This window comes from Kogia breviceps, chromosome 18 (assembly GCF_026419965.1).
Source record: "Kogia breviceps isolate mKogBre1 chromosome 18, mKogBre1 haplotype 1, whole genome shotgun sequence".
NCBI classification, from domain to species: domain Eukaryota; kingdom Metazoa; phylum Chordata; class Mammalia; order Artiodactyla; family Physeteridae; genus Kogia; species Kogia breviceps.
The window spans coordinates 56,686,454-56,701,519 of NC_081327.1; the positions used below are offsets into that span (position 1 = coordinate 56,686,454).

Here is a 15,066-nt window from a genome sequence, read left to right on the forward strand (position 1 = left end):
GCCCTGGGCCTGCTGTGCAGAGCTTCACCTCGCAGCTCCCGGGAGGGGGCAGAGAGCGCCCTGGGTGCTGGGCGCCTTCCCGTTACGCAGTTCCTGTCCCTTTAAATCCAAGTCCCGGGAAAGGGGGGTGCTGGGGCGCCCCGGCTGGACCCCTATTTCCAGGCCGGCCGGAGCAAGAGGGGAAGGCGGGCGGGCGGGCGGGGCGCCCGGGGCCTCCGCCTGCGCCACGCGCCCTAGACCAGGCGGAGCAGCTCCCCTCTCCAGGCAGCCGGCGCGCCGGGGGCGGGGGGCCGGGTGGGGGCGCGCGGGCGGCGGGGTGCGGGGGCGCGCGGGCGGGGCGCGGGCTGCGGGCGCGCGCCGCGCCGGCCTGAGCGCGCGATCCGGCCCCGGAGCGCACGCCGCCGCTGCCGCCCGCCGCCCGCCGCCCGCCGCCGCCGCCCGACCAGCCGCATTGCTGCTGCTGCCGCCGCCGCCCGGCCCGGCCCGCGGCCCCCAATATGGTGCAGCCGCCCGCGCCGCCGCCCGTGCCGCCGCCGCCCGCGGGCCCCGCCGCCGCCCTCGGGCGCCCGCAGCGCGGCAGCCGCAGGTGGGGGACTGCGCCCCAGGCCTGAGCTCCGCTGTCCCCGCCCGGCCTGCGCGGCCAGCCCGGCGGGCTCGCCTCCGAGGGGCACTTGCAGCTGAGGTGGAGCCGTTTGCACCAGACGCTCCTGCTCCTGCCCCCTCCCTCCCCCTCCCCTCCCCTCCCCTCCCCTCCCCCGCCCTCCTCCCCTCCGGTCCTGTCTCCAGCGGGAGCGCGAGACGCTGGTCAGGCTCCGCGGCGCAGCTCGAAAATGAATAATCGCCCCCAATTGACTTAAATTCCACCGAAGCCGGCGCCGCGGCCGCCCGCCGCCCGGGACCTGCTCGCTGTGTTTTTTTGCTTTCTCCATTCTTCCTTAAAAAAAAAAAAAAAAAAAAAAAAAAGCAAAACAAAACCAGCCAGCCAGCCAGCCAGCCAACCAAGACTCCGGTTTGTTGATCGCCTTTTTTTTTTTTTTTCACCGTTTGCGGGATTTGCAAACCGAGTTACATGCATGTCCAGTGGGGGTAGGTTTAATTTTGACGATGGAGGGTCCTACTGTGGAGGCTGGGAGGACGGCAAGGCTCACGGCCATGGCGTCTGCACCGGCCCCAAGGGCCAAGGCGAATACACCGGCTCGTGGAGCCACGGCTTCGAGGTACTGGGCGTCTACACCTGGCCCAGCGGCAACACGTACCAGGGCACTTGGGCGCAGGGCAAGCGCCACGGCATCGGCCTGGAGAGCAAGGGGAAGTGGGTGTACAAGGGCGAGTGGACGCACGGATTTAAGGGGCGCTACGGGGTGCGGGAGTGCACGGGCAACGGGGCCAAGTACGAAGGGACCTGGAGCAACGGGCTGCAGGACGGCTACGGCACCGAGACCTACTCCGATGGAGGTAGGTGCGCCGGGCGCGCGGGGGCTGGCGGAGGAGGGACCTTCTCTTGCCTCTTCTCTTTATCTCTGGGGAAGTCCAGCTTTTCCCTCCAGAGGCCTGTGGGCACCTGGGGCATTTCCTGGGGCTCCCTGGAGGCCACAGCGGCCTTGGCTACAGGTTGCCCCTCTGCCTGGCGGGGGACAGTGCCCCTGTGCTAGCTGAAGGGTGTTGGGGGCTTTCCAGGAGCAGTGCCAGGCCCGGGAGCCGCGGAGCTGAGCAGAGTGTCAGTGCATCGTCCAAGAGCAGGCCGGAAAGGCCAGACTGGGCCCGCGGCCTCCTCGGGTACCCAGCAAGGGCGCAGGGGGGCTGGGAGAGGGCCCCCTCCCCTTGTTGGCAGAGCTCCCTGGGTGTCGGCCTCTGGGAGTCAGGCCCCAGCTCTGCCGCTTGTTTTCCTGCGGTGCCGACGGGCCTCCCTTAGTCTCGATCAACGCAAGCCGATGGAAAGAGAGTGGCTGGGCGAGCTAGAGGCGGGGGCTGCGGACCCAAACCATCACAACGAGGCAATAAACTTCTAGGTGGTTGGACGCGGGCTAGCACTGCCCGAGCAGGCTGCTGGGGCGAGGGAGGGAGGGAGGGAGGCCCATCTGTTTAGCGCGAGCCCAGGAAGCTCGCCTTTCAGTGGCTGAATCATTTTCACCGTTAGTTGAGGGGTGCTCTGTGCCTTCGTTCTCAGATGCCACCACATTCCCGGCTGGAAGCCAGAGTGCTGCCCGCCTGCCCACCCGCCGCCGCGGCTGTAAGATGGTTTCTGTGCAGGGAGCCCTGGCCAGCTTTGCGGCTGTCCCCCCTCCCCCTGTCCCAGACAGTCCGGTGTCCACTCCTCAGGGCGTCTGAGAGGCGTGGAGCCCTTACTGCTTCTGGAAGCCAGACCCCAAGCAAGCCTGCTCTCCAGAGGCTCCCTCCCCCACCTAGGAGCTCATCCTCAGAAGTGGCTCCATGCCTCCCCAGTAATTTTTCAGGCATGCACGCCTGGGAAAGGAGTGGGGCACGGCGGGGACTTGGGTGCTTGGGCACAGAGATCACGAGCGTACGTGTGGCGGTCTCCTGCTCGCTGCATCCGACTGCTGCACACCTGCTCCCCGGCCACATCCACAAGTGATGGAGGGCTGGAGGGTAATTATTATTTTGGCTTATACAACCGAGAGGCAGGGTTCGTTATTGCCCCGAGGGGAGGAGGCGTGGGGGTCAGTTACTTATATAACGCTCTTGCCTGTCAAAGCCGTGGTGCCCCGTCCCGGGAGGCCTCTTCTGTGCTGTTGTTGTTTTCCTGGAGTGGGTTGGAGAGCTTCCCTGACCCTGGGGCGCTGGGGCAGGCCGAGCAGACGGCCCTCCCTGGGTTCTAGGCCGCGCGCGTGTGTGTGTGCGTGTGTGCGTGTGCGTATATGTGTGTGTGCGTGTGTGTATATGTGTGTGCGCGTGTGCGTATATGTGTGTGTGCGTGTGCGCACGCGCAGGCACGGCAGGCCCAGGCGCAGATGTGGGTGGCTGAGGTGGGTGGCTGAGCAGCTTGGCGCTCCCAGCTGGGCTCTTCGGGAACCCGGAGACCGTGGTCACCCAGGGTCTCTGGTTTGGCCGCTGGGCATATCTGTCCCCCCAGAGGTGCTGCCGGCTCAGCCTGCACCTGGAGACTGGAGCCTGGGAGGAGAAGAGCCCCGGTGCCTCTGGAGCTCAGCAGAGTGTCTGAGAGTGAGGTCCAGCACCCCGGTCGGCCCACGTTCCCCAGAAATCTTCAGCGGCGCACAGGATTCTGTGCTCCACTCCACAGACATCTACTGGGTGCCTCCTCTGAGCAGGTGCTCGGGGCTCTGGGGAAACAGCAGACAGAAAGCTGTGCCCTCACGGAACTTCCATTGCAGAGGGAAGGGTGGTAATTTCGCTGTGAAGACGGGGAGGAGAGGCTCTGCTTCTGTGGCTGGGCCCGAGTGTAGGAGCAGACGCGTCGTCAAGAGGAGTGCTGCTGTCGCTGGGTGGACATCCTTGGGTCTCTACCCGCCGTTCAGCCGGCTACACCGTGTCCGCTCCCTAAAGCACTTCCCTCTGCGCCGTCTTGCTTGAGCCTCACTCGTTGGAGGGGCAAGGGTCCTGTCCATCACAGACAGAGCCAGGGAGGCCCCGGAGCCCACGAGACAGGGTAGAGCCCCCAGCCTTTGGTGGCAGAATCGAGGGTTTGAACCCCTGATCTGTCCAGGGTGGGGCCCTCTTTCCTCACATCACGCCACCTGTATGCCAGCCGCCAAGCCGACTGCTGCCTTTTTTTTTTTTTTTTTTTTTTTTTGGTTTTTGCGGTACGCGGGCCTCTCACTGTCGTGGCCTCTCCCGTCACAGAGCGCAGGCTCCGGACGCGCGGGCTCGGCGGCCACGACTCACGGGCCCAGCCGCTCCGCGGCACGTGGGATCTTCCCGGACCGGGGCACGAACCCGCGTCTCCTGCATCGGCAGGCGGACTCTCCACCACTGCGCCACCAGGGAAGCCCAGACTGCTGCCTTTCGGTTGGCAACAGGGCATGATGGAAAGTCGCATTGACCTTCCTGGCCTGGAATAATCAGGCCCAGACATCTGGGGCCACTTTTCTGGAACATGGTCCCCGCGCCTCATTGGGAAGGTGACTGTTGAGGATGCTTGCCCTCAAGCAGCGCGTGGGGTGAGCAGAGCCGACGTGGGGGGTCGTAATCCGCCACAACAGAACAGTGGGTCTCCACGCCTGCTCCCAAGTCGACCGGTCGGCGGGGGTGGGCCGTGTTTCGGGGAGGGCAAGTAGAGCCTTCGTGAGTTCGTGGTCCTGACTCCGATCCTCCTGCTGCTCTGCACTGGGAATGGGAATATTGGGCAGGCATCAGCCGGGTTCCCGAGCTTCAGCCCAGCTCCCAGTGGTGACTTGGGGAAGTGGTGATTTGCATGAATAATGCACCAACGGCACATGTAGTCTACATTTAGCTGGAGTTGGTATGGAATCCATTTCAGCTGGGGACACTTCTGCCAACTCCTCCTCCTCCAGGTTCGTCCTCCCCCGGGCGCGAGGCAGGCATTGCTCACTAAAGTGAGCTGAACGGCCTTCACTGTCAGGTGACCCCACGTTGGTGGTGAGGCCTGGGGGCCCAGGGTGGCAAGAGCACATGCTGTGGAGCTGACATCCACTGGGCTTGAATCCCAGGCGTACCTTTGCTCTGCTCTGTGACCTTGGGCAAGTTACTTAACTTCTCTGAGCTTCTGTTTCTGAAGCTGTACAAAGGGCTGATAATAACTGTAAAGTAGGTGGAGATTAATTGAGGCGGTGTGCACGTCAATGCCAGGAATAGAGTAAGCATTCGTTATTATTTAACCCTGTTTTACGATTACGGCTCATATGTGATGCATGGCACTTACAGTGATCGTTATTAGAACCACGAGCCAGACATCATGACGATGATGATGAAAATGTTCATAAACGGCAGGGTTCTGCACTTACCGTGTGCCGGGCATGTGGCTAGTGCGTGCGTAATGGTGGCCCTCAATTCCCGTACCTCTCCGGGCTTGGTTTCCTCCACCCTCCCGTTTCCCACGTTGGGAAGCTGAGGCTCAGGGGAGCCAGGTGAGTTGGCTGATGAACGCTGGGCGGCACCAGGATCCGCGCTCGGGGCAGCGATTCCAGATCCCGTGCTTCTGTGTGGAACACCTCTCTCTAAACTCGCTCGTGCAAAACGACCTCCTTGTTCCTCCCTCTTCCTCCATACCCGTTCTCCTCCTCTGGGTGCAGCAGAGGAGTTGCAGGCAGATGCACACGGGCAGACACCACACCCGGGCCCTCTTCTCCGCTCGCTGGAGCCCTGCTTTGCTGGACAGGTAAATATTTCCTGCTGGGTGCCATGCACACAGGATCCCTCGGGCCCAAAGTTACCCTCCCCACAAATAAAACCCTCCCACAGCCCGAAAGGTATGAGTCATTGCACACACCCGGCCGCTCCCCCTCAGTTACAGATTCCGTTCACCGGCCCAGATCCCTCAACCCACACGAATCACACACGCCCACGGTCGAAATTCAGATTCCCCGGTGCCTGCGTGCACACACAGTACACCTGTCACCCAGAGATGGTTTCCACCCTGTCTTCCAAAACACGGCCATGTGCACCCTCCAGCTTTGTCCGATTGCCAGGGACTCCAGATCCCTACCAACTCCTGCTCCCGAGGAGTGGCTCTCCCTGTAAGGGGAGGGTGCCAGCCGCAGAGCAGGGCTCAGATACAGATGGCTTGCGGCTTTGTTTCCACTTTAGATACGCGTTTAGGCAGTCAGTGCCCCCTTTAAGGGGCAAAAACCCTCATCCAAACAAAGTCAGTGACCACTGGTCGTGTTTTTGGTGCTTGGCCAGGAATATGTGAAAAATAAACTGTTTTTTTTTTTTTTTTTTTCAATCCAAATGCTCAATTTAGGAGGAAGCAGGTCCATGGACACGGGGTATTACGCCAATAGGAACTCATTTCAGAAACAAAAGGCAATTGGAGATGAAAGCATCTCCTCAGAGAGCCTTTCAGCCCCTTTGGGGAGGGAAAAGGCTCCATGAGGTGAACGGAGAGGGGAAAGCAAATAACTAGTTCTTTGTTGGCAGTAAGAGCTGAGAAAGGAGTGTAGCTGGAAACTCCCCCCATCCAGCACAGCCCTGGAACGATCTAACGAGCTTTATATTAGGAACCCTGGCTGGGCTGGGGAGGAAGTGAGGATGAGCCCCCTCCGAAAACAGCCATCCACCGGCGGGCTGGTGAGTAGCCCTAGCTGACGCTAACAGTTCACGCAGCAAACCCGAGGAAAGGGGGCCGTGGGCCCCTCTTTGCTGAGGAGGCCATGGAGAGAGGACGCCCCTGAGGAGACATGGTGATGGTGGCTGTAGAGGAGGGCCAGGAATGTCTGCCTTTTTTCTTCAAGACTTTTTTCTTCCTCCTCTGCTGCCAGGCCCCCACAGCTCTAAAGACAGCTAGCTATCAACCATGAGCTGATAATTCGGTAGCAAACATTCCTTAGGTCCTTAAATGTCAGCGAGATATTACATTTGTGAGCCCTGCAAGAGAGGATGATGTCTGTTTGAATTTTCTGCAGCGGTCCATCCCTTCTTGGATTAGCCACGCCCCCGTTTGTAGTTTCCTGGCTTGTGAGAGGTCACATGGTCGACGGAGGTGGCACTGCCAGGGGTCCTGGCCTCGCGCAACAGGCTCTGTGCACTGGAGGAAGGGACCGGCTCTGCCCTCCTGCAGAAGAGGAGCTGTCCCTTCAGCACCTTGGAGAGCGCCCCCCGCAAACCGCCTGGGCTGCCAGGGAGGCCGCCTCGCTCTCGTTCCTTCCGGCCATCTCTTCCAGCCAGACCGCGTCTGCTGGCCAGGGACCGCCTGGCCCTGACCCCTCCACACTCGGCCACCAGAGGTTTTCCTCCTCCCGCTCTGTCAGTGTGTGGGTTCCTTGCTCCATGAAACACCACTACTGGGGGTGCTTGCTTTTCACCCCAATCCCATCAGTCTTTTCTGAAAAAGTTGAGAGCCTTCTAGACGTCTTCCTGCTAGGGGAGGCAGCGTTGGGGCGGGGTCCTTTAGTAGGACTCATGGAAATCAAACGTGAGGTTTATTTCTGCCTTGGGTTGTGTGTGCTCAGTTCCTGTGGGTGTACAGGGGTCATAAGTGCACAGCAGGGGCTTCCCTGGCGGTCCAGTGGTTAAGACTTCGCGCTTCCACTGCGGGGGGCATGGGTTCGACCCCTGGTCAGGGAACTAAGATCCCGCATGCCACGCGGTGTGGCCCCAAAAAATAAAAATAAAAGGCACACCAAAGGCAGCAAAGGAACAGTTTTGTCTGTAGCAGCCAATGAGAGACTGTTTCGCTCTGTTCTCTTTAAATGGGCATCAACGGATTACTCATCTATACCAACCCTGCCCGATCTGTATGCGGCGATTTGAATTTGAATTTCAATTAATTACAATGGAATGAAATTTAGAGACTCGGTGCTTCCGTCACACTAAGCCACATGGCAAGTGCTCAGGCGCCACCCGCGACCCGGGACCAGCACGCTGGACGGTGCGGAGACAGGACACTTCTGTCATCACACGAGTCCTGTTGGGCAGCGCTGGCGCGGGGTGTACGAGTCACGCGGAAAGGGCTGTGCGTCTGTGCCGGTCGCTGCTGAACGTCCAGTCACTAAAGTGCCAACATACAGCGGTCACTCAGTAAATACTTGCGGGATGAATCAACCGTGCAAATGCAGTAGCGTCCGGTGATGTCACCCCCTGTCGTCATTTCACACATCCATGTTGTTGCAAGAACTTAGAACTGGATGTAGACGGTTAAAGGGGAATTTTAACGCTCTTTGAAGCGTTGCTATTGTAATTCCCCGGTCGGTTTTGTTTTCTTATCAGCTCTGTCGTTGCTTATAGAGACTGCCAGTGTGTTACGTGAGTAAGGTGGATGGTGTTGAATATAGTGCATAACAGAGATAACGTCCTAACGCTGCGAGGCATTCGTGGCCAGGAGACGTTTTTGGAGCACTGTCTGATGAGCAGCTTTCGTTGCAAAGCGCTAGGAGAGACATGCAGAAAAATAAGTACCCTTTCATCTGCACACTTTCTAATGATCCCTTCTCCTCAGCTTGATTCATTCATTCATCGAGAAGCATTTACTAGTTCCTACAGTGTTCAAGGCATAAAGACTGAAAAGCTGAGGTCCACTTTTGAGGAATCCACCTGGCAATCTTTGCTGAGCCTGACTCTGTGTCTTAGTTCATCTGGGCTGCTGTAACGCAATACCATAGACGGGGCAGGGGTTGGGGGGTTTTAAACAACAACATTCATTTCTCAGAGTTCTGGAGGCTGACAAGTCCCAGATCAAGGGACTGGTAGATTTGGTGTTTGGTGAGGAGCCTCTGGGTTGTAGACTACCACCTTCTCTGTGTCCTTACCTGAGGGGAGGGGCAAAGGAGCTCTGTGGGGTCTCTTTCATAAAGGCACTAATCCCATCATGAGGGCTCCACCCTCATGACCTAATCACCTCCCAAAGCCTGTACCTCCTAACTCCATCACTTTGGGGGTTAGGATTTCAGCGTGTGGTTTGGTGGGGGGAGGACACAATAATACAGTCTATAGCACTCCGTACGCAGTACATAGTTTGCCGTAATGTAAGCTCTTGGGAAAAAAATAAGCAAATAAAAAATAAAACACAAGAAACAGGAGGACCTGACTTTTACCAAGAAGAATACGTAGACTGTACGCAAAACTAAACTATGTAAAATAATTACGGGTTTCTTATGCCAGACTTTGGGCATCCCAAATGGAAGTACCACAGGTGAGAGTTCCGAGAAGGGGAGGGAGAGACGTGTGTGTCCTTGAGTGAGTAGCAGAGACGTCCCTGGGGGGGCCCCTGAGCTGTGTCTGAATGACGGCGGGCAGTGTGGCCGTTACCCTGGGACTGAAGTTGCTGACTTGGAAGGAGGCTTGTTCTCGGCCTCGGTTTTCTCATCTCTGCCATGGAGTCATAACAGTCTTTTCCATTTCCATCTCCCACCTTCGCGGGAATGTCAGAGGGGTTGACTGGGCTGCAGGGAGGGCTCCCTGGTGCTTTTGAAGACCTCTGAACGAATCGAGGGTCAGTCTCCACTACTGGTGCTGTCCTGCTACTGTCTGTTCCTCAGGCCAGTGCGTCCCACGCGTGAGTGTGCGTGAGACTCGCCTGGGAGGTGTGCTAAAGCAGACTGCTGGCCCCCCGCTGAATTTCTGGGTCCGAGGTGTCGCTCAGGAGTTTAGATTTCTTACAAGTTGCAGTTGACGCTGGTGCTGCTGGTCCGAGGACCCCACCTTTAGAACCACAGTGCTGGGCGGTGCCTCTTAACCCTGCTGCACAGTAGGACCACCAAGGATGGTTATCCCTGGAGACGGGTAGAAATGCAGACTCTCAGGCCCCCCGCAGACCTGCAGGGTTAGAAGCCACATGCTTGCAAGGTTCCCCGGGTGGTTCTCACGCGGGCGGCTCCGTTTTAGCACACTTGTCCCGATCTTGGCTGCTCACGGGGTCATCCTGGGTGCTTTGGAAAATGCTAGTGCCTGGGCCCCACCCAGAGATGCTGACAAGGTGGTCTGGGTGTGGCCTGAGTGTTGAGATTCTCTTTCAGAGTGTCCAGGTGATTCTGACATGTGTCTCAGGTTGACGGCCTCTTGCCCAGAGCTGCCTCAGCCGCATGTCGGAATCCCTGGGACGGTTTCAGGGAGGGACCCGTCTGGGTTCCACCCAGCACTGCTCCAGCCAGGATCTCGGACCGTGGCATCTGGTTTGGGTACAAAGCAGGGCTGAGAGTCGCTGCTTTGGGCCAAGCGGCTCATGAAAATGAAAGAGACGGTGGCGTTCCCAGGCACCACATGTAAGTGCTATTACGTTTCTGCTCTGTCAGCAGTGGCTTCCTCCTCTGTGTCTGAGTCTCCCCTTTGTTTCTTTTTTAAAACTATCTATTTGGTTGCACTAGGTCTTAGTTGTGGCAGGCGGGCTCCTTAGTTGCAGCTCCAGGGCTCCTTAGTTGCAGCTCGCCACATCCCTAGTTGCAGCACGTGGGCTCCTCACTTGTGGCATGCGAACTCCTAGTTGTGGCATGCATGTTGGGATCTAGTTCCCGGACCAGGGATCGAACCCGGGCCCCCTGCATTGGGAGCACGGAGTCTTATCCCCTGCGCCACCGGGGAAGTCCCTCCCCTTGGTTTCTTTTGGGCCCAGCCAAAATCCAGCGTGATCTCATCTCAAGAACTTTAAGTTCCCTGAATCTGCAGAGACCCTTTTTCTAAATAAGGGCACATTCCCAGGTACCAGGGTTTAGGACATGGACATATCTTTTGGGGGACACTCTTCAACCCACTACAATGCCCTACAGGCTTCCATTTGAACGTGCTCCGAGGTGCATACGTGTTAACTAGAATCCTAAAGCCGGGAGGTTCCTCTGGAAGAAGGATCATCACTGTTCTTAACATCCACGTTGTCCCAAGTACTGGGCTGGGCACTTACCATAGATGTTACTTCTTTTAGTCCTTAAATCAGTGCTTTGGGGTAAAGCATGTGCTGCCATTTAAGGGATGATGAGAAAGCGAAGCGTGGAGGGTTCCGCGGCTTGACGAGGTCGCATAGCCGGGGGCAGTGGGCCTCGGCTGGCCCAGAGCCGCCCGTGGCACCTAGCGATGGCATTTCCCAATGGGGCAGTCATTTCATCGCCCACCCCCGACCCCACCCCGTACCTTACTGTTGAGGAAGCTGAGGCCCAGAGGAGCCCAAGGTCTGACGGTGAAGCAGAGCAAGGGAAGGATGGCACAGTCTTCTGAACCTGAGCCTTTGCTGGGCCTTTGCCCAGCCATGCAGAAACTGGTGGGGTCTCCCAGACCCCTCTGGGAGCACTTGGAAGCTGTGGTCCTCTCCCAGGTGGCAGGCAAGTCGCTGTACTCATGCGGTGCTTTGTGGGCACCTCTGGGGCTCGAAGACTCCCCGAGACTTCTCCACGGACCCCGGATAAGAACCCTTGCATCCTCCGCGGATGTGCAAACGTGCCGAGATCCCACAGCCGCTGGGAAGGGGGAGGAGGGCCTGTGGAGTCCGGTAGGCGCGAGTCCAGGGCGATGGCCAGGAGCGGGCCGTGGGCCTCCGCCCGCCCCTCCTCTCCGGTGAGGGTGCTCCGCAGCTTCTCCTGGAGGACTCCCGGGGCCGCCCTTGCAGCCAACGTCCGGCGCTGTGACCGTCCTCCCGTCCTGCTGCCCCCAGCTCTCTGCTGTCACTCTCAGGCCTGGCGCGTGGCTGGCCTTGAGCTGGGAGCTGCGCAGGCTCCTTTCGTGTGGTCTCCCTGAGAGAAGCATGACTCCCCCGTTTTACAGGTGGGGAGCTGAGGCTCAGGCAGGCAGTGGAGATGGGAAATGCTGAAACAGGGCTGACCTTGCAGTCTCTGGGCTGATCGCCTAACCCCGGCCACCTGGACAGGCTCCCGGGGGCCTGCGGTGGGGCCACGTGACGCAGGCAGTCCCGGAGACCACGCCTTGAGAAGCACCTGTCCCTCCCACCCCGCGAGCCAGCCTCTGCATCGGGGCTGAGGGCGGCAGTTGGGGGAGAGGAGGCGTTTCCAGGTGGGGGTGGGTGGCAGCCACGCTGTGGGGAGACTGGGAGGCTTTTCAATGGGGGAGGGTTCCAGGAGCCACGGGAGGCCAGGGGATCCATCCTGGGAGTACCAGGAGGGATCTTACCTGGTAGGCCGGTGTCACAGACCCGGGCAGGCTTTGTCGGAGGCTGGTTGTAGCAGCCAGGCCAAGGGGCCGTGGGCCGTGCAGCCAACCTGTGTGCATAGCCTTTTCACAGCCCCACCCCTGGCCGCTGGGTCGCTTACTGCTGAGTTCAGAGACGTAGCTGCAGTGGTTGAAGTCCACTTTGGTGAGGACGGTGTGGGCTGTGTGGCTTTGCCAGGCGTGGCGCCCCTCTGCTGTCTCCTCTGGGCCCTCCGTGTGCACACACGCCTGCGCGCCGGCTCCCGTGGCCTCCACGCTCCAGAGGGCAGAGGCCCGTCTGTCAGGTTCCTGACTGTGGCGCCCGGTACAGCCGCAGCGCCTGCAGCAGGGGAAGCTCGGGGGACCGTGGTTGGATGATGAATGAATGAGACACCGGCAGAGAGCTGAGGATGTGAAGGGGCAGTCGTGTGGAGAGTGGGAGGACGAACAGGTGGGGGGAACAACACGTGCAAAGGCCCAGAGGCCGAGGCGTGGGCTGCAGCAGAGTGAGGGCAGAGGGCAAGGGGTCCGAGCACAGCTTCCGGGCCATGGGAAGGACGTTAGATTTTGTCCAGAGGCCGGGGAAGGGCTCTGAAAGGTTTAAGCAGGACAGCAACGCGATCTGCTGTTTGTCTTTCTGTAGTTAAACGTTTTGTTTCCGGATAATTGTAGATTCACGTCCAGTGGTAAGAATAATACAGGGACATCCGCGAGCCCTCCACCGTGTCCGCCCCAAGGGTCACACCTTGCAAAACTCTAGTACAGCGTTATAGCCCAAATGCCAACGTTGATACAGTCCGATACAGAATATCCCATCACCACAGGGGCCCCGGTCCTCCTTTTATGGCCACACCCCCTCCCCCCTCCCCCCTGTGTCTCCTCAGCCTCCGGCAACCACCGCTCTGCTCTCCATGTCTCATTTCAAGAGTGTTCTACAAATGTAGCCTTCTGGGAGCAACCTTTGCCACTCGCCGCGATTCTCTGGAGACCATCCAGGCCGTTGTTCGCATCGACAGTTGCTTCCTTCTGCTGTGCTCCACTGAGTGGCTGCAGGGCTGCCCCGTCACCGTCCAGGGGCGGCAGGGCTAGTTCCCGCGTGGGGCTGTTGTGAACACCCGCTGCTGCTAACTTTGACCTAGAGGCTTTGTGTGAACCTGAGTCTTCATTTCTCTGGGATAAACGCCCAGGAGTACGTTTGCTGGGCCGTGTGGCCGTTGTACGGTTGTGTTTGGATAATTACTCTGGCTGCTGGGTGGGGAAGGAAAGGGGGGCCAGAGAGGAAGCTGGGGGCCCCTGGGAGGCGGTGCAGGTGTCCAGGGCGGAAGGGACGACGGCCTGGGTCCAGGTGGGGACAGTGGGCTGGGGAGGAGCAGAGGTGAGCAGAGCAGGCAGGCGGGCAGAGTCCGAGACGGTCAGCAGCCAGGCACCGGGGACAGAGGGGCCCCTGGGGGAGGGGTGGCTGTGGAGCCGGGTGAGGATGGCGAGGCTGCGGTGGAGGTTGTGAGTCTGGATCTCAATGGGGCATCACACTCTGGGGGGTGGTAGCAAAAGGCAGGAGAGAGGTGGTCCCTGGAGGGGCCCCAGGACTCAGATTCGGCCGAGGAGGAGGAGGGCAGGGAAGGGAGGAGGGTGGAGACAGGCCCAGGGGGTGGGAGTGAGTGGGTCAGCAGGAACAGAGACGGGATGGGGACCCCGCCCTCCCTTGTCCTGGCCACGTGGCCACCATTTTCGTCCGTTAGGACGTCTGATTGCCCCCCCACCCCGTGAGGCCAGGCCCACACGGTTACCGTGCCCATTTTACAGATGAGGAAACCAAGGCCAGGGGATAGAGCAACTTGCCAAAGTCATGTGGGAGATTTGGGTTCTGGAGGCCACAGAATCGCACAGCACAGGGCTGAGTTCAGACCCCAGATCCTTGGTTACGAGCCTGTGGGGGGCGTCCTGAATGTTGTATGCGAGCCCAGGCAGAGATTTCTCAGCTGGCGCCTGGTATGCACAGCTGCTCCATAAGTCAGCTAGGATTACTGTTGTAAACCCTTTACAGACACCAGTGGTGGATGACAGTCCCGGTTCTACACTTCCCATTCTCCCAGCCTATCCTTATTACGTCCTAGAGGTGGTATCAAGCCTGTACCCTGAGAGAAGACAAATGGTATTGTTTTACTGAGACATCATTTACATAAAATCCATCCTTTTAAAGTGTACGATTCACCGCTTTTAGAAGTTCACAAGGTTGTGCAGCTATCACCACAACCTAATTTTAGAACTTTTTTTTTTGTCACCCACAAGAAAAACCTCGTTATGCATTAAGCAGTCACTCCCCGTTGCCCCCGCCCTGCCCCGCCCTTGACAACCCCTAATTTGCTCTCTGTCTCTGGATTTGCCTGTTCTGGACACGTCAAGTAGATGAAATCCTACACTATGTGGTCTTCTGTGACTGGCTTCTTTTATTCAATGTCTTCAGGGTTCATCCGTGTCCTATGTATCAGAACGTCATTCGTTTTTAAGACCGAATAGCATTCCACTGTATGGACAGACCTCAGTTTGTTTACCCATCCATTCATGGATGGGCATTTGGGGTGGTTCCACCTTTTGACTCTCGTGAACAGTGCTGCTGTGAACATCTGTGGACACAGTTTTGTGTGGAAGTATGTTTTCCATTCTCTTGGGTAGATACCCGCCAGTGGAATTGCCAGCTCATGTCGTGACTCTTGTGTTTCACCTTTTGAGGAGCTGCCGGCCTCTCTCCCAGAGCAGCTGCACCATTTTACGTTCCCATCAACATGGTTTGAGGGCTCCAGTTTCTCCACATCCTCTCCACACCTGTTATTATCTGCCTTTTTGATTATAGCCGTCCTGGTGGGTGTGAAGTAGTGTTGCACTGTGGTTTCAATTTGCGTTTCCCTAATAACCAGTGACATTGAGCATCTTTTCATGCGCTTCTTGGCCGTTTGTGTGCTTTTGGAGAAATGTCTGTTCAGGTCCTTGCCCACTTCAAGACTGTGTTATTTGTCCTCTTACTGTTGAGTTCTAAGGCTTTTTTACGTGTTGTAGATAACCACGGCGACTTAAACTGCAGCGCCTGACTCCTAGCCACCTCCAGGGTGCCCGTGGGCGGGCTGCCCCCTATCGGACGGTGCATTCCTTGAAATAAATCGTGGGTGCCTTTCGCTTGCCCCCAGAGTACCCAGCACGGTGCCAGGCACGCAGCAGGGGCTCAGTAGACGTCGGGACCTCAGCCCACCAGTTAAGCGGCCAGGTGGTCCTGTCCGGTTCTCAGTGAGGTGGCTTTGATGGGCTGCATTTAGGGTCTGTTTTACCAGCAGCGAGAGAACAGCAGTGGTA

The 15,066-nt window shown here is 58.4% G+C and overlaps 1 protein-coding gene across 2 annotated transcripts in view; it reads left to right on the top strand.

The window, feature by feature from the left end:
* Positions 1-861: 861 nt before the first annotated feature.
* Positions 862-15,066, top strand: part of JPH3 (junctophilin 3) — an 82,527-nt gene continuing 68,322 nt past the window's right edge. Inside the window, exon 1 of one of the 2 annotated variants that reach the window (XM_059045901.2) lies at positions 862-1,455. In XM_059045901.2, coding sequence (XP_058901884.1) covers positions 1,074-1,455 — 382 coding nt within the window. In that variant the 5' untranslated portion in view covers positions 862-1,073. The remainder of the gene's footprint in view (positions 1,456-15,066) is intronic. The other variant, XR_010837654.1, reaches the window with a different exon arrangement.